Genomic DNA, 27,880 nt, shown 5'->3' on the forward strand with positions numbered 1-27,880 from the left:
TCCAGAGGAATCCCCGACCTGAATAATTCAGCCGCGCCGCCGCCGTCGATTCGCCGCCAAGCCGACGCCGAAGCTACAGCTTGGCTTATCTGGAGGAGCAAGGGATCGTCCTTGCTCCTCGAGCATACCGAAAGTGAGCCGCCCGCTCCTTGCGTGGAAGCTCTGCTCCAATGGGTGGAGACGGTTCACCTTCACGTATCAAAGAAACGCAAACCGCCGACGGAGAGGAGGACAAAGTGACAAGATGTTTGAAGTCCAAACACCCGGCTTGAACGCCACCGCAGCAGACGCTTCCCCTCGCCGGCTTCACAGATGCTTTCGATGACCTCACCTTCTGCCTCTTCTTTTGAGTCGTCCTTCACGTCCATCTCCGATTCTTTATCTCCGTCTGCCGCCCCTCTTTCGTCACGCTTTCTTCTCGTCGTTCCCGCCGTCTGCACGCCGTCCCTTTGATGGGACAGACGTGACGGCGGCCTTCAGACGCCGACCTTCTCCTCACGCTTGAAGATGGAGGGAAAACCAACCCGAAGAGCTCCATCCAAACTGTGAGGGAAACGACCTAAGGGGTCGTGACCCCTCGCCCTCCCAAGCCGACCGCGTCGCCGCGTCCTGGCGCGGCTGAGCTAGCGTGTTGCTAATGATTGATGTGAGAACGTCAAGCAGGTATTGGCTCATAAATCAAGGCTCCAAACCGAATTAGAAGCCCAGATGGCGACGAATGTGGGGGAAAAGAGGAGAAGCCAAATCCAATTTGAAAATATTTATGCGCCGCTGAATGTGAACGGGAATATTAAACTTCACAGCGATCCATCCCATAGTTAGTCGTCCCCCGCGAGTCGTCTCACATCCGGTAACATCTCCGCCGACCGGCCCGTCGGAAGGTGTTGCTTCTGAGCAGGTTCCTCAGCTGCCGCCTTCCACGGAGCTGCTCCTCACCTGCGAAGCCATCGATCCGTCTGCCTCGATGGGATCTGGACCTGCATGCTGCTCCGGGGGCTCCAGATCTTTGAGGCTCCTAAAGTCCGATAAAAAAGGCTGTGTGGACCTTTTCTTCTGGTGGAGCTCTGTGGCGCAGGCTTCCTCTTCACCTTCAGGCAGCTGCTGCTGGACGGCAAAGCTGGAGATCTACTTTGGTTCTGTGTGGCCTTCTGGGTTCTCCGGGTTCCTCCAAACACCTGCTCGAAGCCTCGAGCCCCAATGGATAGGATGGAAATCCAACCGAGGACCTTCTCGCATGTAGCTGAAGAAGGGGCGGCTATCGATACTGCGGATGTTCTCGCACGCCGTGTGGAGATCCCCATCTGCTGGACGTCGTGTCCAATCGCCGAGCCGTTTCCACGACGGCGGCGGCGGCGTTCTGCACGCTCAGCATCGATCCTGAAGTGTACGTGTCGGAGGAGCCGCGGAGGATCGTATGGAGGGGGCGTCAATCCACGCTGCGCCCTGCTGGACCTCCTGCTGGACCTCCTGCTGGAGCTCAGGCGTAGCTGAAGGTGTGCATCACACACTCATATTACTTTTCTTGCAACTTCACCGCAGGACTGCGGCGGCAGCTGCAAGTTCAGGCTTGAATAATTAGCAACAGAGGCGCCGCTGAGGTCAGAGGTCACGGCAAGAAGGTCTGTGGTTGGATTCTCGCAGCTGTGGAGGCTTGGTGTTCGGGGAATGGTTGTTTGAGGCTCTTGGATCGGTCCAGGATGAACTGCCTCGCACGGTGACACCTGAGATCGTCTCCATCGAGTCCAGGAGGAGCAGTGAAGATCATGAATGAATGGATGAAGTCGCCAGGTTGGAGACAGGAAGTGTGTTTCTTCACACACACGTCTGTGGATGATCCTCCTGATCGGGGAGCGCCCGGGGCAAGAGGGGGCGTAGAGGAGATCGGCGAAATGGGTCGTACACAGGAAGGGTTTCCATGGCAACCGGAGCTGGGATGCGAGCGAGCGTGGAAGCAGGAGGTAAAGCGGAGAACGGGTCTACACCTGCACCACTCCCAGGGCGGGGGGGAAGGAGACGTCTAATTACTGAGGCTTGTATCACATCTCCGGGAAGAAAAAGTCAGCCGTGTGTGTGTGTGTGTGTGTGTGTGTGTGTGTGTGTGTGTGTGTGTGTGTGTGTGTCTCCCTAACACAGGCTCGTGTCTTCGCCGAGTGCGAGAGAGGAACTCCGTTGTTTGCGCTACATTTCTGATCTAATCTCTAAGGGCTTCATTTTTTCCCTGTTTTCATCTCACTCTCTCCCTCTCACACACACACACACACACACACACACACACACACACACACACAAACAGTGACATATTTTCTCGTCTTCTTCTCCTGTTCCGATGTTTGATTTCTTTCTCTTACATTCCTGTAGTGTCGGCCCCTCCTTCCCCAGCTGCCTCCCTGCAGCTCAGATCTTTTCATAACCTCATTTCCTTGAGGGAACTTGTGTTTTCTGGAAGTTACTCGCCCTCTTTGGTATATAAGCTGCACGTGGACAGGCGGGGCGAGGCGTGGGGGGGGGCGACGGGTCCGAACCTCGTAAGGATGACGCTCTCTAAAAAGGAGGCGACTGAGGACGAGCCTTGGAAGCTCCTCGCTGAAACAATGGGTTTGATGAGTTCTGGTTTGAGCAGAAGGGGTTCCCGTTGAGCATGGTTCCTGTTAGCGGGCGGCTAACGTCGGGCCGCGGCCATTTATCCGTTCCAGACGTTTTCACGGTGACGTTCGAGCCGCCGTCCATCGGCTGCAGGGCAGGTCCGTGCGGGTCACGACGGGCCGCCGCCGCCGCCGCCGGTCCATTAAATCATGTTTGTGACGAGCCGGATTTTGGCTCGGAACCAACCGACGCTGCTTAGTTTTTAATCCGATCGGCCCCCTCGCCTCCTCCTGGCAGGAGGGCTCATCTGTCATCTGTCGCAGTGATGCATCCGGTGTGTGTGTGTGTGTGTGTGTGTGTGTGTGTGACTCATAGCAAACCCAATTTAAGCTCCAGAAGATGTGAGCCCGGGGTCCGGTTCCAGAGACGGTCCGGTACGTCTCGGGCGTTCGGAAGTGAAGAACGTTCCCCCGGGATCTTCGCCCGTCCAGCTGGAACGCTCTCCAGATCTGGAAGATGTTTTACAGGAACGATTAAAGTAGAAGAAAGAGCGTCCTTTCCCGTTCATTTGGTCTCCTCAGATCATCTGCTCTTACGTCTCTCATGTAACTCTCCGGGTGCCGAACGCCCGGCTTTAATAACAGCCAGATATCCATTTCAGAAGCAGACAGGCGTAATGACGGGGAACCCTGCGGCCGTCCGCGTTCATTTCACATTTTCATCAGCCAGAAACCCGGCAGGAACCTTTCGATCCATGAACCCGGATGACCTGAAGGTCCGCCAACGAAGCCCCCTCTTATTACGTCTCGGGTTTCAGAACTAGATGGAAAACACCGGAATGCTGCCGTGGCGCTGTGATGGCGTTGAACGGGGTTGTCATGTCAACGAGCCACTTGTGCGACAACGGCGCGTTTATGTTCGCGTCCCTTTGGGACGGTTGTGGGGACTCGTGTGTCGGGTCGGGTCCAGCAGGACCTCCGCAGGGTCCGCCTCCTCTTCTGCCACGGCGGCGACGCAACCACGACTTTGCGAATCGACCGCCGTCGCTCCTCGGCTCCCACGGATCGGCCCGCCGCTTTTTCAGACCGGCGCCTATCGCCATGGCAACATGAGCTGCTCATCTATCATGCTGGGCAAAACTGTGTTTATGTTATTGGAATGTATATATATATATATCTACGTTTATATAAAAGCTCTCCAATTAACTGCATGGAGAGACAATCCTCAGTGCTGAACTGCAACAAGTATTAGAGGGACGCGCTTCGCCTTTTTCAAGAGACCGGACCCTTAGCGTGCTCTTCTTGTAGCCGCTAACGTCCATCGCCGCGGCGCTTTGCCTCCACGAGATCCCGATGATCTGAAATCAACGCCGTCCCCGGGATGGATAATCTGCCGTAATTGAAACGGCAGATTACATCGACCCGGCGGAATAAGAGCGACCGGAGAAATGTTTTACGGCGGCGGTCCAGCGGGGTGGCTAATTAGAAGTCCAAAGGTTTTTCTTTAATTACGCAGCGCGGGGAGGAAAACGCTCCTCCTCGCAGAAGGTCCGGGCCACGAGTGCCGGAAGGTCGTATCTGAAATATACATGCTGATTAAATAAGTGTTGGAAGCCGGCTTTGTGAAAATAATTGGAAGCTATATTTAACCTGAGAGATAAGAGAGGGGTGCGATAGCGATGATACACAATGAACGTATTAATGTGACACGGTGAGGACAATGAGAAGACGGGGGAGGAGGAGGATGGATGTCATTTCCTTTTGGCTCGGAGCTGGAGGACAATAATCTGAGAGCGAAAGGGGAATAATGGGAGAAATTCCGAACTATTCTGAGCAGGCTTTATTTGTCCTGGGCTATAATTGTGGCGGAAAGATGCGAGTCCCGTCAAAGTCGTCAGACGACCAGGGAAGTACCTGCGGCTATTTATTTGCAGTACTTGTGTAGTACTATCTGGATTTCACGGTTGCTTAACGCGCACGTGACCGTCGGTTCCCCCACGCAGCTGCAAAAGCATTATTTTCCACGGAGGAGCTGCTTGTGACTCGCACAGCCGGCACGAATGAACTGTCGATATCGGATGCGACGAACCCCGTATTTATGTCACGGCGTTAAATCAACTCGGCCCCCGACGGCAAAAATACCTCTGACATTTACCTGTTTACGTTCACCTGACACAAAAATAACAAAGGCGCTCGGCATGGAGATTCTGCGTGGGCCTCTCCTTCTCCTTCTCCTTCTCCTTCTCCTTCTTCTTCTTCTTCTTCTTCAGTCACATAGGAATCTTAGCAGGACCCGACGCACACGTTCAAAAATAGAATAAATGAAAGGTCAGCCTCACTCCCACATTGCTTACCGCGCATTAGGACAATGTGATTTTTAGATGAAGTGAAACATACCGTCAGGCGGCAACTCATCCTCCTCCATAGCTCTCTCCAAGCAGATAACAAAAGGATACACCTTGCAGAAGGACGAGAGGAAGAAGAAGACCTTTATTTGGTCACCGAATAAAGGTGAGCCCCGGGCGGCGGCCACTTGCAGATGGAGACATTTTGAAACTGACCTAGTGAGGTGTTGTAGTACACATGCCAGACCAGTAGATGGCGCTGTGATTTTGTGACGCTTCCCGTCCGGGTGTCGGAACAACCTGGGGAACTCCTGCGAGGGGAGCTTGTGAGGTGGAGGAACTGCTAGGAGACCCCGAACCACAAGGAGGGTCAATTCCAAAAGGATGCAAACCAGGGAATGGAAATCCAGGTACTCCCGAGTACTCTACAGTACTCGGGAGTACTCCCGAGACCTGAGTACTATCGTTGTCATGGGCGACCCGGCGTTTATGGCAACTGACTGCAGCCGTGGCAAGCGTGCACGTTTTAACAGGCTTTGGTGTTGACGGTCGGCCACGAACCCAACAGAAGCTCTGGGTTTTCATCCGGAAAGTTCTGCGGCGCGTACGGCACCCTCCTGCAGATGAGCTGGCTAACTCCGATCCAGCGATGCCAGTCAGACGGTTCCCTGTGGTTTGGCCTCGGCGGTTACATTTGAAGGACAAACAGAAGTTGATATCTGAGGTGAAACCATTTGTTTCCTCTCTAGAGCCGGGCGGAAAATTCCATGTCTTTATCTCGTAGGTCAACAACACAAAACAGCCCAATCTGCCGGGTATTCCTAAAAAATATCAATTGGGAGTCCTGGAAGGCGGACGGTGATTTTGAGCTTTAACAGCAGCAAACAGCGCGGCAATCGGTGCCGACGAGATCTTTCGGCCTCTTTTACTCACAATTGCCGTGGAGACAGAAACGCTGCAGATAGAAAACACCTCACAAAGAGAGACCTGCTCGGCGTTTCACCCGCCGGTAGAAATCTTCTTGTCGTGGCGACCGAACTTTGAATTTCTTCACTCGAAGCTGCTTCACCCCTCGTCCGAGAGGCTTCGTCAGTTCTACTGACCTGTGGGGAGTTTGTGAACATACCTGCCAGGGTTGTGGGCGGGTCCGGGTTACGGTGGTTTGTTCCACAGATGAGAGTTGATGGGCTGAAACTTGGTGGAAGGGAGTTGTGAGGCTACCAGGGGTGTCCTTAGGTGGGGACTGAGGTACAACCTTTGGGGATTTGCCAAACTTCTCAGAGTGTGAAACAAAGGGGTGAAACCCGTTGGATCCCGTGGACGGCGGCTAAGGTAGTTGTGGTGGCGGATCCTTCCGGGTGGTTTGGAGGGTGCAGATGGTCCAGGTCTTGTGATTGATCTTGTGAAAGGTTGTGGCTCAGACGCCCTGCTCTGGGATTGGATGTGAACGGTTGTATGTCAGCACAGGACCCGCGGGTGAGAAGGTGAATGGTTGAATGTCCGTATGTGGCCCTGCGATTGGTCCAGCGGCGGCCGGGATCGGACCCGACTGCCCCCGACCGCAGAATCGGCTGCGCACATGATGAATGAATGAATGTTTTAGCCGTGGCAGCAGAGGACGCCTGTTAAAGGTTGCGTTCTGGCATCTAAAGAACAATTTTCTCAGCCTCTCAAAAAGGAACTTGAAACGTAAAACACAAGAGCATCAATTTAAGAGTCACCTTGCTCTCCTGCGCGCCTCCAACGCTTCTTTTGTGGGAATAAAATGTAACTGTTGTAACAACACCGCGGAATAAATTAGCACCCGACTGTTAGGAACCATTGAATCCAGCGAGCTGCTGTTTGCGGGCGATAATAAGAGCAGCAGAACATTTCCATGCAGATGATGTTTTCCTCTGGAGTTGTGTTGCTGTCGTGTCTAGTGTTGGCTTGAAGTAATTCTGGGGTCGCCGCTGCGCGCGCCTTCATTTTCTTGACTAAATTATTTCCTTTTGTTGGTGGCGAACACATGGTTTTGTTCCCTCGGTGGTATTTTAGACCCGGCCACCTTCACGTCTCCGGCGCGGCCTTTCAACAGACCCGTCGGCGGCTTTGTGTTTCCGACACCTCCGAACAATACGAATCAACTGTTTTCATCTGAAGCCGTCCGGCCGGCGGCTCGAGGAGGGCGGGGGGGGATCCGAGCGGCTCTGATGAAGTGCTGCCGCTGAAGACGGAGAGCGACGGCGAAAATGAAAGCGATGAGGCGCAAGCGGCGCAGGGCTGAAGGACAAGAGGGTCATGGCGGTGAGCGCTCAGAGGCCTCGGGCGGCGCCGGAGAAAGGTCACGACGAGCGGCGTAGGGGTGTGACTCGGACTCTGGAAACGCAGGTGGAGATCGGGAGATTAAAACTAAGAGCGACGGGGTCGGAGAAGAGGGGGAGGACGGTGGAGGCCTCGGCTTCATTGAGGAGGAGGGGTCAGAAGGCGACGAGTCCACCGCCATTTTTATTTATGGATCACATCGTCGTCCGTCTGCTGCTTCTTCTGACATCGACTCCGAAACAAACTCGCTCCGAGGCCTCGGTACATCACCTTCCCTTCAACATGATAAGCCCACGGACTGTTTGGGCTTCCTGCATCAATCCATCTGTTGTCTTTTCCGTTCATCCTGTCAGGGTTGTGGGGGGTTGGAGCCGATCTACGCTACTTTAAAATTTAGGGTCTCCAGGTTCTCCTCAAACATGGGGACTCCACACAGAACCAGACACCTTCTGCTTCTGAGGCGGATTTCCCTCCCATCACAATGTGCGGAGAAATCCACAACCCCCCCAATCTCGCGCTTGACGCCAAATGAGTTTTTTTTTCTTTTAAAAAGCGGAACGGAGCGTGAAAGTAGAAACCAGCAGCTCATCAGGGAACCTTGATTGTCAGAGATTTATTTCACCTTAACGAGGGAAGGCTCGCGAGGAGGCCGGGCCCGTGATGGCGGGCGGCGACAGGGACGAGTGAACGCCCGCGCTGATAATCAGCCCGCCATTGTGCCTGATTACAAACAGGGGCGTCCTGCACGCCACGGGCGCCGCGCCGCTACCATTCAGCGTGCGAGAACATGGGAAATGTAAATGTGGAAATAAAGTGTTGGCGGGTGATCTGAGTATTTCGAACAGAGTGAAATAGTGTTCGCAGCCTCACACAGCCGCTGTGATGCACAATAAACATGAGCACAAAGGCTACAAACATACCAGAAACAAGCATGATAGTTTTCATGATAGAAGCTAGTTTTACTCGGTGCCGTCATCCGACGTACCATCTGGTGAGGACGTGAAACATAAACATGGCCGCAGATGTACAGTATGTGTATCATCTACAGCCCAATATATCTCAGTATCCAGTGCCGAGGTGAGAAGGTGCCGTCAAACGATGGTTCTTCTGAAGACGACGATCACTCATCTCTTCTTCTTCTTCCTTTCATTCCCAGAAACCTGCTGGACAAAGACACCTTCTCCAAGTCAGACCCCCGTAAGTATGTTCTCTGTCCACCTCCAACAATTGGAGCTCTCTGCTCTGTCACTCACCGTCTGTATCACCTCACCATCTGTGAGGGTTGGAGGATCTCCAGCGCGAAAGAACTCTGAAGATCCTCCAGCCCTCACACCTCATCCCTCACAGAAGCTCCAGTAGACAAAGATACGAATGCACTAATTCAGGAGACACTAGAACATGAAGGGCAGGTGGAGAAAAGAGTATCAGCCAGGACGAAGGGTTTGGTGGAGAAGATGGAGGTGGAGATGGTCTGGTTTTGAGAAGACAGGCGGAAGAGCTGGAGACAGCAGAGATGAAGATGTGGAGGTTCCTCTTTGGGAGTGAGGTTGGAGAGGATCAGGAAGGAGTCCTTCAGAGGGACAGCACACAGTAGATGTTCTGGAGATAAAGATACACTGAGATGGTGTGGACGTGGACGGAGTCGACATCCAGAAGATCTGGGTTAAGGGATCCTGAGGGTGGAGGAGGTCTGGAGGAAGACCAGAGTGCAGGTTTATGGACGGAAGGAAGGAGGACAGATGATGTGAGAGGAGAGGGTTGGACGGAGGCAGGTGATTGGCTGCTGAGAGCCCTGGAAGCAACAACCTGAAGATGAAGAAGAAGAAGAAGGTGAAAGAAGCAAACAGAAATGAATGATTGTCTGTAGGTTCAGAAGGCTCGTCTCCCGCAGGGTTTGGAAATGAAGCGAAGGAGACCAGACCACTTCTCCTTGATGACTCGGTCCAGCACCGGAGCTGGAACCTTCTCACCTTCTCACCTTCTCAGCTCCTCCCAGGGTATCTCACTCTGCCCTCTCCATCCATAATTGTGCTCCCTCTTTTCACAGTGTGTGTGCTCTACACGCAAGGCGTGGAAACCAAACAGTGGAGGGAGGTGAGTCAAACACACACACACACACACACACACACACTTACAGCTGCAAATACAAACATAGGTCGAACAAAGCAGAAAATTAATTACATTTACCTCTCGCTGTGTGTTTGTGTGCTAACGACCGCCAGGATGGGACTTTGGTTCAAGAATCTTTCTTGGTGATTGTCTTCTTCTGGCTCTGACACGCCGTCGCCGGCTGCAGCGCTTCATTAGAGTCGCTCAGCCATCAGCTGTCCGGGAAAAAAAACAAAAAACGCAGAATAATTGGAGTCTTTGGCCCGCAAACAAAAAATAGTCCCAAAATTACCGTTCAATATGCTGACATTCTGGGGATGCGTGCACGCCGGGGAGGCAGCGCTCGCGCTCCACACCTTGTTTATGTATGCAGTTCCTGAAGTCGTGTCATTTATTCTGCACATTTTTTCCATCGAGTCAAGCCGGGTAACTTCTAAACTGCAGCTCCTCCCATTGCTCGCGGTTTCTGCAACTTGCAGAAGTTGTTGCACAGTCGGTGGATTCAGGCCCCGTTCACACGGCCGGATAGTTCCACGTGCAAATGGGGACCTTCTCAAAATGACCTCGTGCTCACCAGACTGGAAGCAGCGGCGGGGAGGCTGTAGTGTACGTGTCGGGCCAGTAGCTGGCGCTGTGTTTTTATGACTCTTTAAAACACGTGCATGTGTAGAAGCACTCCCGGTCTGGTCGCCATGCTGCTCAAAGAGCTGCAAGGAGGCTCAGTTTCAAGAGACTGGGACTCATGGCCGTACAAGTACTCTGGACTCCTTTGGAGTACTCTGGACTCTTTTGGAGTACTCTGGACTCATCTGGAGTACTCTGGACTCATCTGGAGTACTCTGGACTCCTTTGGAGTACTCTGGACTCATCTGGAGTACTCTGGACTCCTTTGGAGTACTCTGGACTCATCTGGAGTACTCTGGACTCTTTTGGAGTACTCTGGAGTCTGCCATTGTTGATCTTGTTGAGCCAACTGTGAATAGCATTTCACTGCAACCTTACTGCAAATCCCCGTTCTTCAAAGAGTTGTGTTTTCCCCGTCTCCGTGCGACAGGCGGCGTTTTCAAACCTTCCCTCTCCGGAGCCTCTTCCCTGTATCTTTCTGCTTCAAATGTCCAGAACACAACAGGAGCGCAGCGTTTTCGCCCCATTCGTTGCGGCCCGGGAGGCAGGGAAGTGTCGGGTCGATAAATGACGACCCACCTTAAACATCTCTGTTTTTTTTTCAACCTTCGATCGCGTTTCGTCAAACCGCCCGTTTTTTGCTCCCGCCTCCCCGTGCAGATGTTTCAGTGTCGGCGTCCGCGCTGACTCACTCAGAAGTGCCCGCTCTTCATTGCCAAGGCCGTTGCTCGTCCCCGAGGGCCGATCGCTTTCTCTCCTGCGGCGGATAAACAAAAACAACAACATACTGCAGGCCGTGCGTTCGCGCCCACACGTTCACAACATGAGGAAACATAAAAAGTAAATACACCGGGAAGGATGACGGCCCATAGAATGAAGGTTGAAGGTGCTGGATGTGCTCCACGCTCAGGAACGTCACATGGCAGATGCAATAAAAGAGGAATCGGGTGCTAGATACTGAAATACATATATCTTATATGTAAACATGACCTGGACTTCGCTTAACCCCCTGAGAAGTGAAAAGACGGCGCTAGCTCTTCCTGCGCTGCCTACCAGGACCTCTTGCATACGATTAGCACCCGACAGCGCCCACATGGGGTTCATTAAGAAGAGCGTCTGCAGGAATTGGATGGTGACACGCCTCCCTGGTTACTGTCACACTAAATACAAAAAGGATCTTGATCACACTGGCTAATTAGGAGCAGTGAGGAGAGGCGAGGCACCGTCGCTCAGCGGGCTCACCACCACCACCACCACCACCACCACCACTGCATCTTCTGCAAACGTCTGAATGCGCCGCTTGACCAGCTCACAGCGTTGGTCATTAAAAGAGCGGAGGAAGGCTGGAGATGCCGGCGGTCCGCTGTCAACCTCCGAAGCGTCCAGAGTCCAGTTCCAAATTTTTGGCGAGTTTCGCACCCGAGTGGAGCTTCAAACAAGAGGGCAGATGTTCAGGCCGATCCAGCAGTTCACCCTTCCATCCACTCCTACATTATTCTATCACTAAATGAGCGGCGGCGTTTGCTTGGTCGTTTTGGGGCGCCACGTCTTGGAGTTGGGGACTCTTGACAAGGTGTCAAAATAGGGACATAATAATAGAAGTTATAGTCTGTTGATGCGAGTTGCTAGGATACTTTTTCCTAATCACAAGGCAATAGAAACCATATTTATCTTTTACGCCATTGAGAGACCCTCGTCCGCTGCCTGTACGCTTACTCGCTCAGAGCAGATGGCTGTGTGGGCTGTATTTCAAATTTAGAGACGGCGACTGCAGGAACCACGGTGCGTGATAAAATTACAGATATGTTTTTTTTTTTTCACACCCTTCACAAAACCCAATAATTTCCGAGTTTGACAGCGGCCGACTGCCGGACGGGTTTTACCGTCCAATCACCGACGCGGAGCATCATTTATATAATGAGCGTTTCTTTTTTAGCGGATGTAGCGTTACACTGTCGAGAGCAGGCGGGAGTAATTGTGGCCGCGGGTAAGACGAAGAGCAGCACATTAAAACAAACCAGGTGACTCATCAGAAACTTCCGCACGCCGAGTCTTGACGGGACCGTTTGGACCCGAGCCTCTCAGCGAGGCCCGGCCGGAGTCCGATGGCGAGTGGCGTCCATTGCTTCTAGTCAAATTAGCGCAGCCTGTGATGCAACATCCATCCGGCTTTTTCTTCCGCGGGCCGACGGAGAGGCCCGAACTTCCTTCTTCTGCGGCGTTCCCAAACGGAGACCTGGTCCCTCCAGCGTGTCCTGGAGCTTCTCTTGGGTCTGGAACACCTTCTCCTGACCGGATGCTGGGCCTCCTGATCGAGCCTCTCTGGATGTGGAGGTCCGGCGGCTCTACTCCGAGCCCTTTCCGGACGGTGGACCTTCTCACCTTATCTCCAAGGCGGAGCCCAGAGTCATTTCTGCTGCTTGTATCCGTGATCTGTTTCTTTGGATCGCTTGTTCACCTCCACAGATTCATGCGGTCTCCTCCTTCTTCTCGGAGTCCCGAAGAGGGCACTCCACCATTTTTGGGGATCCCTGGAGATGATTTGAGATCACAGTTAAATACTCTGCCGTTCATGTATACCCTGCACCCCCAGCTCCCCCCGCCAAAGTATCTCCAACTCCAAAGAGATCAAAAGTCAGAGTAGACGTTTCCCTGGGATCATTAAGGTTCCTCTTGCACTCCACTTTTAACAGTTTTAGCATCGACTGATGCATCGATTGGTCCGCCGGTAGCACAGGACACTCTGACGCGGGGAGGAAATCATCCCTGGAACGAGCTCTGTTCGCATGCATGGTGTAAGTGCAGCACTCACGCACACTCACACACACACACACACACACACACACACACTCACACACACTCACATACATTAAGCGCTGCGCTCCCCGGAGGCTCTCAGAGATCCGTGTCCTCTATAAACAAGCGCACAACAATTAATACAGCTTGTATTTGTGGCTGCTTAATGACCTGACAAAATTTAGGGATATATTTTCCCAGGCGGCCAAACAGCAATTAAGGCTGTGCGAAAGATACAAATGGCTCGTTTAGAGTTTCCCCATCGCTGGAAGTCTAACCCTGACTTTTCATGTTGCTCAGGGGGGCGACACCGAGGCCGAGACGGAAAACAATGCAAATTGTCAACTTCACGGTTTCCGGGCGGTTTGACGGCGAGGTCGAGCGCGGAGCGACCGCCGGCTAATTCTTTTTAAGTGCTCGTTTGCCGTGTAATGTTCACCCGCGGAGCCGTGAGACCCTCCTGCGCTGCAAATCCCCATTTGGGACACAAAGTAATCCCCCGGAAAGAAGATTATTGAATATTTGTCGGGTCTGGAACGTCAAACCGCGTGGACGATCAAGGAGAGGCTTCTAGTCTGCAAACGCCGGCTTGTGCGGCGACGACGTTTGACTTGGGTGATCTGATCAAGGTGATAGTTTGAAGTGTGTGTTTATGATTCTCCATGTACACAGTAGATGGCCTCCACTGTCGAAGCACTTTGAAAGCTCTCCTCGGTGGCTGGCCGTCACCCAGCCGGAGCCGGCGGGGCTTCGGTGTTCTGCCCGAGAAGGTCTCAGCTTACGGACAATCCGATCGTTCGGACCGGAGTGTGTGTCGAAGCCCGAACCTACAAGCGTGGGCTTGGAGGAGGATCGGAATCAGCCGGAGCGTGCGTTTATGCATTAGCGTTGGAAGGATCAAGACATGTATGGTCGCTTACGAGCTTCTACCGGAGGTGCCGGCAAGACGCTCGGGGAGGAGATACCCGGTCCAAACCGGGAAATGAGACGACCGAATCTAGCGGAGAAGGAGTTAACGAAAGGGAAAAGCAAAGGGAACCATGAATTGTCGGACGCAGGTGTGTCAATAAGCAGGGATTAGCCACAAATGAAGCGCAGGTGTGGAGCGTCAGCCCGCAGAGGCCAGAAGAGGCCAAGTCTGGGAGGGCCGGGCGTCTGCCGGGATCTTCACGGGAGAATCCGGCTCTCGCCGCGGAGGACCGTCTGAACGGGTTCTGGTCCGCGTCGGAGGCTTCGGACCTCCGGGGCGCGCGACTGGCGGCGAGCCGAGGGCGGAGGTCGAGGGACTCGACGCCGGATTCTCATTAACCGTCCCGGCGCCCCGGCAGTATTTAATGAACTCCGCAGCCCGGCATCGTCTCCTCCGCTCTGCGGGGAAATCACATTACGGAGCTCATCTGCGCCGCTTCACGAGCACGTGCTCGCCGTCTCATCAACACCGCTGCGTCTTCTGTGGACGCCCGGGTGGCTCCTGGATTCCTCCTGGGTTCCTCCTGGGTTCCTCACCCCTGCTGACGCTCTGACAGCGAGTTCATAACCAAACAAAACCCCGGATCGGTCCGAGGAGAACGTGAACCTTTCCGGGCAGAAGAAGCGAAGGAGGCGTCGGACGGAGGTCCTGGATGAGACGCCGAAGCTGAAAGGGTTTCTTTCACAGTCGCTCGTGAGCGAGGAGGCATCACTAGAGCTTCAGTTGGTGTGTGTGTGTGTGTGTGTTAGCGAGATGACTGCGCAAACAGCGAGCTGTGTGTGAAGATGCCAGTAGTCGGACAATAACTGGTGCTGCTGGAACAGTGAGGCTACAGGCTTGGAGATGGAGAAGATAGAGGAGGTTAAGTGCCGAGGGTCACCAGTCCAGAGGAACGTGGTGGAGAAAAGGGACTGAGTGTGAAAGGAAAGGTGGAGGTGAAGAGCAGCCATGGTTTCTTGTTTGGAGACGCTCAGGAGAAGACAGGAAGCAGAAGCGAAGATGTGGAGGTTCCTCTTTGGAAGCGAGGAGGACGGAGAGGATCAGGAAGGACGTGGTAGATGATCTGGACATGGATGGAGGAGAGGTGGTGAAGATCTGGATAGAAAGGAAAGACTTGAGAGGAGCTTCATGGATGGAGGGGAAGAAGACAGGAGGTGAGAGAGGAGAGGATGCCGAGAAGAGCATTAGATGGAGGCAGATGATTGGCTGTGGCCTCTGAAGGAGGCGTCCAGAGGAGAAGAAGGTCACCAGTGATGGAGCCTCAAGCTCTGTTCCTTTACTCCTGATCCTCCAGGCTGACAAGTGCGTGAAACCAACCTGACCTGAGTACTTCACCTCCGCTGGAGCTCTGATTCCATCATCAGCCTCAGACTAAGTAGTGTGTGTGTGTGTGTGTGTGTGTGTGTGTGTGTGTGTGTGTGTGTGTGTGTGTGTGTGTGTGTGTGTGTGTGTGTGTGTGTGTGTGTGTGTGTGTGTGTGTGTTCATACACTCCACCAGCACTTTTCTCTGGTCTGAACCTGGACTCGTCATTTCCCATATTTTGGCCATTAGCCGAAATTGACAGGAAGAGAACTTTATGCAACAGAAAGTCGATACTAAGTGATTTGCCCGGCCAATGGTCGCACACACACACACACACACACACACACACACACACACACACATGGCCTTGCAGGACAGGTGGGGAAGAAAAGAATACCAAATTTGTCTCCTAAGACGAGACAAAGCCCCAGTTTCCTCCTGCATCTGAACGCACCGTCGTGAATCAGACCTTCTCAAACACCGACGCGCTTCAAACCCCATCTTTTTTGTCCTTCTGCTGACGTTCCTTCTTCGCTTACAGTTCGGCAGGACGGAGGTGATCGACAACACGCTGAACCCCGACTTCGTTCGAAAGTACATCCTGGACTACTTTTTCGAGGAGAAGCAGAACCTGCGCTTCGACTTGTAAGTACTGAGGTTCTCTTCGACTTCATCGACCCGCTTCGGTTGCGCTTGTTGTCGGAGCCGCTGGCCTTCTTGAGCGGCGTAAACGGCGGTTTGGAGGTCGGCGTCTCCTGGAGGATCCGTCCTCTCCAGCCGCCACTCTTTGCACATCACACGCTCCCCCTTTCTTCAGCTCTCCGTGATTCACATGCAAATCGAATCCCGACCCCCGGCTCATCAGGGGAAGAGGTTCGATTGAACCCGACGGCGACATCTAAGCGACGCTAAGACGCCGTTGTCCGTTTCATCTCAGAAGTTTAAACACACCTTGACCTCTGACCTCCTTTCATCTGCGTCCAAGGCCGTGTTCCCGTCCCGGTAAAGATTTGATTGAATCTTTTTGAAATCTCTCCGTTTATCTGTCCGCCTCCTGCTCCATCAGCTCTTGCTATCTTTGCTAATATGAACGTTTACAAGGCGGCGCAGCGGTTAGCACTTCCTCCTCACAGCCAGGAGCTTCCTGGTTGGACTCCACAGGGTTCCTGTCTGGTTGGGGTTCCTCCAGGCTGCTTCCATACATGCAGGAGACCCTACGTTGCCCGTGCATGCCACCGGTTTCGTGGTTCGGGGTCGAACGCGAGCCACGTCTCCACTGACGCCGCCGTCTTCTCGCCTCCTTGCAGATACGACGTGGACTCCAAGAGCCCGGACCTTTCCAAACACGTGAGTTCGCCTTTTCCCTCCGAGCCACAAACCGCAGAAAGTCTCCGAGAACGATCCGATTCACGGGTCGAGGTCTTCATCCGTGGTCTGCTGGTGTTGGTGTCCGTTGCATGCCGCCGCCTGCTCGGTGGGATAAAAGCAAACCCTCGCCGTGCCTGCTTCGCATCCAAACGCCGGTTTTCCACTGCGATTTGAGATGATGATGATGATGTGTGTGTACATCCACACACACATCCCTTGCTATATATAGTGTAAACACACACACACGGAGCAGCTTCACTGTGGATTCCAGCAGCAGATGCAGTCAGTGGTCGTCCTTCCTGCCGAGCCGTCCAGCCGTGCATCGCTTTCAAAGCTTCTGTACCGACGTGCTCCATCTCCTCACCGCACACAGAATCGCTGTTTTCCCCCTTTTTTTTTTTTTTTTCCCTCATAATGCCAGAAATGGTGGCGATCTTTTAGAATCATCGCTTCTGCTGATTGCCTGACGCGTTTGGATGATCCGGGGGTTTGCATTTTTCCCACCGCGAGCTTCAATGCCTCGCCGTTCGGTTCGCATGCCGTCTCACCTCGCCGTTAGCAGCGTTAGCAGCGTTAGCGCTCGGAGCCGGCCGGTACAGTGTTGTGTTCTCGTATATGATGTGTCCTGTTGTTGTCACTGTTGTCGTTGCTGCTGCTGCCCGACCTTTCCGGAAGCCCGCAGAACTCAACGTAGGTCCCGGCGTTTCTCTCCCCTCCGACACGTGCATGGCCGTTGTCTCGCATCAGCCATCCTTCCCCCGCCCTCGGAGGCAAGGATGGCGCCGAGGAGCCCGGCGACCGCATCCGTCAAACCCGTAATCACCCGCGCAGTTTGGAAAGGGCAGGACGCGTGATTAGTCATGGAACGATTTGACGCGCCGGCAATTACGGGGACGCGACGATGAGCGTCGGCGGGGACGCCGTCGCACGGCGCTGATCTGCTCTCACATTGCGGCAAACAGAAACAACAAATCCTGGAGATGTTAATTGATTATCTGCCGCTCCCGACAACCGGCGGCGTTTTGGTTTGGAAGTTAATGAAGGTCAAGGTTCTTCAGAGGAGGGATCACCTGCTAGGAATTCAGGTTAAAACTTTGTGTATTCAAATTTGGAGATATTTAGGACCTTCTGATCTGCGGGTGATGTGAGAAGATCAAATGCCTGTCAAAGCGCCTCCTTCAAAAAGCTCGGCAGAAACCGCACCGGACGTCACCGAGGCTCCGAATCCAACGTCGACAATCGTCCCTTTTCCACCCAAGTCCCAGGAGCTCAAGGGTTCCCGGTGATCCTGCACCCTCCACCGTACGCTCGCTGGTCCTGCATCACCCACTCAGAAGACCTGGACGCTGGTCTTCACGGTCCATCCACCTCCCCTATGTGACCTCCTTCTGCTCTGTCTTTTCACGGGTCAAACCAAAGCGAGCGGGGAATCCAATAAACAAATGTTGCGTTCCGAAACACGCAGAGGCGCCGCAAAGTGTTTTCCACCAACGACGAACGTGGATTGGTGGAAACCACATGCAGGGTTCTCTGCACCTCCAAAGGATTCCAGGCGATCTGAGAAGTCCTACCCCAGACCTGGAGCTTCTTCCGGGAAAGGTTCGGGGTCAGTGGGCTTTTCAGACTTCCAGGTAAAAGTTCCTTTGGACGGAGACATCCGACTTTTCTAACTCCCAAACTTTGGGTTGCGATACAATAAACGCATCTTCGGTTTTGGGATTCGTCAGAAGATCCCTCCAAAAATTAAGTCCAAGCATGAAAGGTTTGGTTATCATAGGTAACCAAGCGCACCCCTTCCCCACCGTCCGCCTCCAGGATCAACGCCACACTCGATTTACGCAGAACACCGAATTCCGACGGTTGCGTCAGGCTGACGTCGGAGGATCTCGGCGTGTCGCCGCCATCGTGAATCCTGTTTTGTGTCCATTCCGCCCTCGATCCATCCATCCCCTCATGCCGGGTGTTGTCCCCACGCCGGAGGCGTCTTCCGCCGAGGATGCGTCCGCAAACGAGACCAAATTAGACTTCTGCCACTTTTCACACCGTCACTTACGCTCCGAACGCGTGCGGCCTTTATAAGACATTACGCCGACGACACACCGTTCAACCTTCTCGTTTGTATCTCAAGCACGATGTGAGATGTGGTCGGCGACAAGCGGCATCTGTCCGCATCTGGACACCTCTGCCGCTCACACACACGCCCACGCCGTTACCCGACACGCTCATTTCAACGCACCACGGCAAGAGTCGCCCGTTTGCCGACGATTCGGCGGGTAGAGAACCTTCCTCCATCTTTGCCGCCTTCCTCTTCTTTCAGGACTTTTTGGGTCAAATGTTCTGCACGCTCGGGGAGATCGTGGGGTCGCCGGCCAGCCGCCTGGAGAAGCCCCTGGGGTGAGTACTGGCCGTCTTCACGCCCAACCGCCGATCGAGCGGCGCCGACTTTACCGCCTCTGTATGAAAGGACAGTCCAAGCTTGAGAAGGGAACTCGGTTTCACGTGTGAGATGATTTTTAGGTCCGCCTGCTGCAGAGGTGATGCTAAACCGCCGCGCTATTCGGACGCCGCGCGCATTAGCATCTCCAGACATTAGCATCGCCTTCCCGCATGAGCTCGACCTGGCCTCTCGGGCAGAGGGCGTGGAGAGCGAGGCTCTTCCTCTGGTCAGCTGGGTTCTGATCAGATGCTACAGCGTTTCTGCTTTCCAAACACGCCACAGAAAAAGGCCGTGCGCGGCGGCGAAGAGGTGGAAAGCTTCGCTCTCGCCGCCGCCGCCGCCGCCGCCGCCGCTCGTATCTTCACAAACGACTTCATAAGCAGCCGCGGCTGCACTTGTTTGTTTGTGAGGGAGGAAACGGCAGAGGAGAGATAATGGCGAGGCGGCGATTAGATGGAGGAGAAACGGCGTGCCGCATCCAGCAGATGGTTTCCGTTGGTAATTATTGTCATTGAAGTTAAAGGGTGAGGCTCGGGGCCAAATTACCCAAATCACTGCTTGTCCTCCCCGTCGCTGTCACCGCTTCATCCTGCAGCCTCTCCATCCATGTATTATCTGCGCCGCCAACACCTCCCCGCGCCCGGCTCTTGTCTTATCCACGGATACACAACATAGATAACCGCCTGGAAAATATCCCGGTACGCGTTCCAGTTTCCCGTCCGCGTCGCCAACGGCAGTGCAATTAATGCTTCTCTTTTTCTAATCGGGCGGCGACGCTCGTAGTTTCGACGGCGGCGGCCGGAGGAGGGAAACCGACGTGCGATCCGGGTCCAAACGGGATGACGTGACCGCCTCCGACCTCCCTCGGCTCCTCCCGCTTGTTCCGGAGAACGTTTACCGATCGGGCGTCCTGCCGAGACCCAGACGATGGCGAGCAGCTCCGGAAGCATCGAGCTGCAGAGATCACGAGGGCTGAGGTTTCGTCGGAGGATGAAATAGATGAATTTAGATTTCGACGCCCTGCGGACGTCGGCTTTGAGCGTTTAAGCCCTCTGGATTCGGCGGAGGCCTCCGAAACCGGAGCAAACTGGCGCCTCCTCCTTCTGGACTCTGACCAGGTGTTTGCCGGGTTGCCGTGACACCGAGGAGAAGGAGGAGATGCTTTGTGTGAAGAGCCGAAGCCATAGGTTGTGATTCGCTCTTAAACCTGGACGTGGGAGTGGGAGGGTGACGGGTTGGAGGAGCTCGAGGCCGTGTCCAGATTTGTCTTGGATTGTGCGACATCTCCAAATGTGTGTGTGACTTAGACTGAAGAAGACCTCAGTTTCATGTGAGGATCAATCTCCAGCCACGGGCCGACCATGAATATTTCATAGCGGAGATTCAAATCCTGGCAGAGTTAATATTTACAAGGGGAAGTGATTTTTGGTTTTCTTTCCGTCCCTCGTCTTTCGTCAATCGCACCTCTGCGCTCGGACCGGCGTCTTCTCCTCGCCGGGACGCTAACGGCAGCCCCGGCGTGGACGCCCGGGGGCGGAGCCTGTCTCTGACCTCCCCGCGACTCTTTAGCCGTCGGGCGTGACGGCGCCCTCCTCAGCGCCGGGGAGCCCGGGGAGATCTGGAGCGATGATTCTACGTTTTCGCTTTGAAGCCTCTGTGTGTTTACAGAGGCTTGATTCATTGAAGACGTTGATTTATTGAAGCGTCGGCCGGATCCTGTTTATCCTCTTCCGCTCATCGTTTTGTTTTTTTGTTTTGAAAGGGTTCAAATCTCGAAGCGACTATAAAAAACGATCGGGAACGGAACGAGGTTTTCTAGCGGGACGGGCGAAGAGCCGAGGGACGATCGGGGGTTCGATCGTGAAAACGATGAAACCGCCAAGACTCGGCGGATGAACGGGGCGAGGAGGAGATGAATTAAAGCCTTTCCGATGGCTTGAGTTTCCGGTGACGAGGAACGAGGATGACCTGAGCCCGATTCGCCGTCTCCGTTCACCTCCAGCGCTCGCAGATGAAGTCCTGATGCTTCCTGTGTCTGCTAGGGACGGAGCGGCGTCCGGCGTCGGCGTGCTTTACGCCGCCGCATCTCACGCTTGGCGTCGCACTCGGTCGCAGCTGCTCCGCCGTGGAAACCCTTTCTATGAAGCTCTTCAGCTCTTCTGAAGGCCGCGAGAAGGTCGGAGGTCTGTAACCACCGACTCCGCAGGGAGTTGGCGACCTCTCGGCTCGATGCGCCTCGGCGCCCGCTGACGGGTCACATGTCCAACCACTCGCTGGCCGAGTTGCCGTCGAACCCAAACGCTTCCGTGTTCCTCCGATCCAGCTGACAGTCGACTGTGGAATATTTAGGAGCGCGGAAATTTCATCAATGGATTTGTTGCACAGGCGGCATCTGGTCACAGTTCTCCTCTTCTTCTTCTTCTTCTTCTTCTTTCGGCTTTTCCCTTCAGGTGTCGCCACAGCGAGTCAACTCTCTCCATCTAACCCTATTCTCTGGATCCTCCTCTCTCACACCAACTACCTTCATATCTTCTCTCACGACGTCCATAAATCTTCTCTTTGGTCTTCCTCCAGACCTCTTGCCTGGCAGCTCCAATTCCAGCATCCATCTACCAATATATTCTCTATCCCTCCTCTGTCCATGACCCGACCATCTCAGTCTGGCTTCTCTGACCTTCTCTCCAAAACATCTAACATGTGCTGCTCCTCTGATAGACTCGTTCCTGATCCTCTCCATCCTGGTCACTCCCAAAGAGAACCTCAACATCTTCATCTCTGCAACCTCTAGTTCTGCCTGCTGTCTTTTGGTCATTGGAACAGTTTCTAGTCCAAACATCATGGCTGGTCTCACCACTGTCTTGTACACCTTTCCTTTCATTCTGGCTGATGTTCTTCTATCTCTTGGTACCCCTGACACTTTTCTCCACCCCTTCCAACCTGCTTGGACCCGTCTCTTCACCTCTTCTCCACACTCTCCTACGCTCTGGACTGTTGACCTTAAGTACCTAAGTACTATGGACCTAAGTACAGTTCCAGAGTGGAATCCACTGAGAGACAGACATTCTTTCACACATGCTTGTAAAAACAGTCTGCGGGCCGAGGTGCCCGGTTTGATCCGCCAGAGGAAGTGATTGGAACACCTGATTGCCAATATTTGGACGGCCGAGCCAATACTTATGGCCATGCAGTGTGTGACTGAGAGGGGGAAGGCTTGTCGGTCTCTGCACGAGGACCTGTGATGGACATCAGCCACCAGCCAATGACAGCAGAGACAGGATCATCCCCCTGACCCTGAGTGCACGATAACGAGATGATGGATGGATGGATGAACCTTGTTCATCAACGGGACCTTCAGCCCCTCTTCTGCGTCCTCACTTGAAGCTGATTTTGTTCACCAAGTCACAGCCAACGTGACGGGAGGAGGAGAAAGTCCATCAAGATGTTTCCTCACGGCAGGAGCTAACGTCGCTAGCGGCGGGCGGAGGAAACGATAGAGTGAGAAAAGGAGAGAGAAGGTAGACGTGGAGATGAATGATGATTGTTTAGCTTCAGCGACGGCAGACGAAGAGACAGACGACACACACACACACACACACACACACAAAGGGTGGGAGTTTAATTCAAAAGTAATAAGTCATTAAGAAGAAGTGCACTTCAAGAGAACATGTTTGCTGTAGGTTGAAGAACCTCACTTTATCAGAAGTGGAGCAGTGGGATCTCCAAAGATCTGAGCTCCAGTTCCCTCAGGAGATGGGGGTGATGTGATGGATCGTGGATGCCTATCTTCTGGTTTTGCATACCGGGCACGTGCACGGTAGGCGGCGAGATGCTGAGATGGCGGTGGAGCTTCTGAGGAGTTCATGCGTGTGGATGAAGGCGTGAATCCCACGGGGGTTTTCATGCAGATGCAGCAGGTTTGCCGGAGCTGCGAGACACAGCGGGATTCACAGGCGGAATCATCGCCGTGGTCGTTTCTCGCCGGACCAGGAAAAGCTGCCGAATGCTGGAGGTCCAGATCGGCATCCAGAGACCCGTTAAGATTGGCTTCGCTCAGCCGATCATCTGCCCACAGCTAACCTTCTCTCACACTAGACCTCCAACCTCTGCGTCCCCCTCCTCCTCGGATCTTCTCCACCGCTCCTCTGTTCAGGTCCGAACCATCTGAGTCTGACTTTGTCTCCAGTCTTTCATTCTTGCGGATCTTCTTCTCACCGACTCTGTTCTCCACCCGTCTCTTCACCTCCTCCACCTTCTTTATCTCCACTCCCTGGAGGCCGCCGTTCCCCTCCTGATGACAGCGTCATCTGCAAAGCGTCACGGTCCTTCTACCTTTAGAAGAGACGTTGGAAGAAAAGCACAAAGCGGTGAGTCACCCAACCGTGGCGAGGTTGGAAGGGGAAGTGCCTTGCTCAAGAGCTCCCGGCCAGGGGACGGACGCTCGCTTTGTCCGCCGACTTCCAAAGAATTGATTGGTTCCCTGGGGTTTATTCTTCTGTCTCCTCGCCGTCGCCCCCCCGCTCCTGTCATCGATCCCTCCCCGTCCTCCGTTGATATGGCTACCAGCTATTTCTAACTCCGCTTCGGAGTCAGCCGCGCTCCGCCGCTGCTAATAATTACCTATCTGGATATGCAGATGCACACGAACGCAGGCCGTGGAGAAAGAGGATTGCGGGGGTCGCGGAGGGGTCGTGGGGGGGGGGGGGGGGGAAGCTGCTGCTGCAGCTCCAGCTGGCGTCTTCTCCAGGCGATAAAGCTGGTGTGTATTTTTGGTTTCTCCTGGGGAGGAAGCGGGGGTGACGTTTTTTTTTTTATTCCAGTTATGAGAATTCGGAGGCCGGAATGAGTCGAAGGCCTTTTCCGCCGACGCTTGTTTTTACCTGCGACAGGTGGAGCGTCCGAGGAGGGTTCGGGAGAAGCTCCGCCGCCGCCGGCTTTTTTAATATTTATGGGATTTTACCCTCTTGAGCGGGAGGTGTTTCCGAGCGGGAAATCCGCGTCGGATCCGGCGGCGGGAAGAATCCGTCAACCTTCGCGGCGCGGACTCGTCGCGTCAAAACAACCGTTAATAAAACAGGAAGTCTGGGGAGGCGGCGGTCGCCATGACGACCGGGAGCCAAAAAACAGATGCGAATGGGAAATTGAAATAAGAGTGTGTAAAAGGAGGGGTTAAAAATGTCCCGGTCGTGGCAGCTCCAGCCCCCCCTCCATGAAAGACCCCCCCGGAGCGCAGCGCTAATGGAGCTCTGGAATGGTGGAGTGATAAAGCTGTCATACCTCCTCCCTCTCTGCTTTCCTTTCTCCAACACTGAGTGATAAATGAACTCTCTAATGGCATCACTGCTGTCTCCACACACACACACACACACACACACACACACACACATTCTGGGTCTGTGTGCTTTTTGTCGAGGCAACGAGAGAGTCTATTCATCGGCCCTAAACACAATCGACTGGCATATCCCTTTCGTTTTCCCTGCGCCGCGTATCTTTCCATCTCCCCGCCTTATCGAGCGGCGTCGGGCCGGATTTGGATCCGGATCTGGATCTGGATCTGGATCTGGCGGCGGCGGCGGCGGCGGCGGCGCTCCTCTGCCGGCGCGGGTCGCTGACACGGAGCTAATGCGCGTGGTGGGAGTAACTACGGCGTAGCAGGTTCCCTTCCAGACGGTAAATGGGAGGTAAGACTTATTTCCTGGAGGGTTCGTCGGTCGTACAAGAATAATGACCGAGAGCGTAATTACTACTGGAGGGATTCTTCTCGCTGCGAGGATCTGACCTTCGACCTCCACCGATGTGCTATTTGTCTCTGTTGAAGGTCCAGGCGGATGGGAAGCTTTACCTTCAGTTTCTTAAGCAGCCGCTGGCTCTCTGGGATGCATTGAGCGTAGCTGGAGAAGATCCGTGACCCGCTGGCGAGGGCCTCTGGACGGTTTTTACCCGACCTCCTTCAGCTCCACGGAGAGAGCTCGGGTTCGGACGAGCAGGGGTTCCTCTTCAGGTGTCCCCACCTGAGAAGGGCGAGTACCTGAGGCTCACCAGCCCCGATGCGTGATCCCCAATCAGCAATCGAACCGGCCACTGTATTCAGAAGAGTTTGTTGATACCCCAAAGTTTGCTAGAGAGTTGTTCCCGCTAAACTTTTGAACTACGAAGGAAGGAGGAAGGGAAGTCATAGAAGGCAGAGTTGCCTCCAGCCCCTCCAGCTCTCGCAGTTCGTCGGACGGCGAAGCTTTTGATGCAGACACGGAAACTGTCGACTAAACTGCCTGAGGCGTTCCCTTGTTTGAGGGTCCACGATCACAGGAGCATCAACACCTTGATCAAGGTAGCAAAGGCGATGATTAAAAGGGAAAGCGTGTCAAGCAGGCCTCCGCGGAGCGTCACCGGCAAATTCTAAACAAAGGAGGAGGAGAAAACGCTCTATTTAGTCGCGTTCAGTTTGACATGCAACCAAATTAGACCTCTTTTTGGCCGTCGTGGCCGGAAGCGAGCGGCAGCCAGCATCTGAGCGGTGCAGCGAGGGGTTCGCCGTCTTGCTCGACAACTTACAGGCCAGGAGGAGCCGGGGAATCGAAACCGGTTTGGTTCCAAGCGAATGGACCACCTGAGCCAAAGCACCCGAAGGCAGCGGAGACACCGAGGGGAAAGTAAAGATGGGAGACCTCCTTCCATACCCTGATACCGCTGACTCCATTCCAAAGGGGAATCACTGAACATACATGGGAAGCACCTGACCTATACTTGTGCTAGACCGTCATTGGTCTCACATCCAGCACCTTCTGTGGTCAGATGCCAGTAGATCTCATCATGTTGGACTGTCAGGGTTTCAAGTCACTGAAAGCCTGTCCAGCTTCATGTACAATGAGCGCTCGCAATGAGAAAATGGACCCACCAAACTCCCTCGAGGAAACTGTCTCTACATCCCCCGCTGATTCTGATGGGTTTGCACTCAATGTGAAAGTAGGGATTTTGGTATTTTGCCTTGTAGTTTGGATAAAGGATCAACAAATGAATGAATGAAAGAGTGGTCCTCCATGCTGCCAGACTTCTATTTGAAACTCTATCTCATTGCCGTCAAGCTCCTCTTCTTGAACCTCACTGTCTCATTGGTTGCCTTTGACCAGGAGGGATCTTCTCACACTTTATGCCATCAGGGTTTGGCATCCTCCCTTGTTGACCAACAGCTGGACGGCTGGCTCAAAGATGGAGGTCGATGCACAAAGGTGACTGCTCTCATTTCAGTCTCAGCAAAACACGGTTGTAATGAACTTTGAATGAACTCCAGACTCGCCAAACTCCCTTGAGCAACTTGATTGGTGTGGGAACCCCTGGGAGGAGCAGAGTGCATGCAACGTTGCCCTGTATGCTCAAGAAGACAACGTGATGTTCGCATAACCAGGGAGAGGAACTCTCCGTCCACATGCCACCATGTTTGTAATGGTCTGACTGACCGCCGCCGCCATTTACTGCGCCGCCCCTTTCTTAGAGTCGACATCGTCACCATTTCCTGCACCATACTTGTTACCATACTCGTTACTGCCTGAAATGGAAATTGGAAGTAAACTCTGCAGTGCTCAACAGCCATGGCAACATAGAGCAGGCTTCGGAAGGATGTGGGCAGTGACGTTTGACCACGTTTGAAACGGACATACATGTCTGCGTACGTAACCTGAGCATACATGACCGAGCCTTTAGGGTTGAGGGTGACACGCAGGTGCGCTACAGAAGCCCATGTGGTCTCTTTGGAACCGGAGATCACCTGTTGCAGATCGGTTTCTGGTTCTGTTCCCATAATTTGCCAGGCCAGTGCCCTTCCACCCCGGACAGTTTTGACCCGATTGATGACGTACCGAGGAATTCGGCAATGAAAGGATCGGTGCGATACAATTAGGATCAGTAGGTAGTAATAAAAGAGAAGCGGCAACTTCGTCAAAAAGTATCACTGGTTTGGTTCATTAAACGTGAATTCAGCTAATTACATCCCCAAACCTAAAACCCTTTTAAAGATTATTTTCTTTGACTTCTTGCATGCAGACGTGACAAACGGGAGAATTTAGTCTTTTGTATATTTCATAAGCATTAGCATAACAGTGTCATTGCCAAATATCAACTTAATCTGTTTACCGCAATTAAAACCCCGCTGAGCGTGTTTCTCTCTCTGCTGAAACCCTCCGACTGAAGCACTGAGCGCAATTAATTGCTGCGCCCAGCCGTTTTCAGGTCTGTAATTTCATATCGTTATTTCGTAAATCATTTGAGGGCTCCAGCCAGGAGCACATGGGCGCTTCTCGGGGCTCGTCGGATTGTTTATTTGACGACTTCTCAAAGACGCGGGTTGTATCGAACACGGCGTTCAAACACCGGGACTCCCTTGTCATGTGGAACCGATCGAGCAGCCATGAACCAAACCGAGAGCGCAACAAGCCCGATGACATGGAAGACCAAAAAAGAGACGATCATTGACGGCTTCTAGCATCTTGTAAAGCTCAAAGAATAAGGGACAAGTGGTTTCTTTACTCGAGATCCATGTTTGCTCCGGCCAAAGCGCCACGATGCAAATAAAACCTGTTGCGATGATGGTGGAGACCCTTCAGGATAGGACCTCTTCTTCTGCGATCAGGTCTTAGATGGGTCTTTTAGACGGGACTTAAAAAAAGCTTTCCGGTCTCCTTTGTCAAGGCAAGTTTCATCCATAGGATCGGCTTTATTGGCCAAGTCCGTTCACACGTACGAGCAGTTTGGATCCGGTTTACGCTTCCACCTCGTTAAGAAGTGAAGGTAAACAAAGACTGGACAGCAGGACCTTCTTCGGGTGCAAAGTGCCATGTGGTCAAGCGATGAGTAACGTGGTCCACTAGGTAGTGCTTCCTCTCCTTCGAGGGCGACAGCCAATCACCCGCCTCCGTCTCACCTTCTCCTCACCTCGCTTCCTGTCCTCTTCCCCTTCACCCCGAAACCCTCCTGTCCGGTCTTCTTCCGGACCTCCTGTCGGGCAGTTCCAAGCTGTACCCAGATCTTCACCATCCCTCCACAAGGAAGCGC

At 53.6% G+C, this 27,880-nt stretch overlaps 1 protein-coding gene across 2 annotated transcripts in view; it reads left to right on the forward strand.

Moving 5' to 3' along the window:
- cpne5b (copine Vb) overlaps nucleotides 1–27,880 on the forward strand; it is a 93,198-nt gene that overhangs the window by 9,097 nt on the left and 56,221 nt on the right. The window contains exons 2-7 of one of the 2 annotated variants that reach the window (XM_086168678.1): nucleotides 8,388–8,428; nucleotides 9,279–9,325; nucleotides 15,575–15,678; nucleotides 16,341–16,380; nucleotides 17,077–17,091; nucleotides 18,719–18,795. In XM_086168678.1, coding sequence (XP_086024804.1) covers nucleotides 8,388–8,428; nucleotides 9,279–9,325; nucleotides 15,575–15,678; nucleotides 16,341–16,380; nucleotides 17,077–17,091; nucleotides 18,719–18,795 — 324 coding nt within the window. The remainder of the gene's footprint in view (nucleotides 1–8,387; nucleotides 8,429–9,278; nucleotides 9,326–15,574; nucleotides 15,679–16,340; nucleotides 16,381–17,076; nucleotides 17,092–18,718; nucleotides 18,796–27,880) is intronic. The other variant, XM_086168677.1, reaches the window with a different exon arrangement.

The sequence above is a fragment of the Fistularia commersonii genome, chromosome 21, assembly GCF_037954325.1.
Source record: "Fistularia commersonii isolate RoL2024-O1a breed Wild chromosome 21, RoL_Fcom_v1.0, whole genome shotgun sequence".
Classification (NCBI taxonomy): Eukaryota; Metazoa; Chordata; class Actinopteri; order Syngnathiformes; family Fistulariidae; genus Fistularia; species Fistularia commersonii.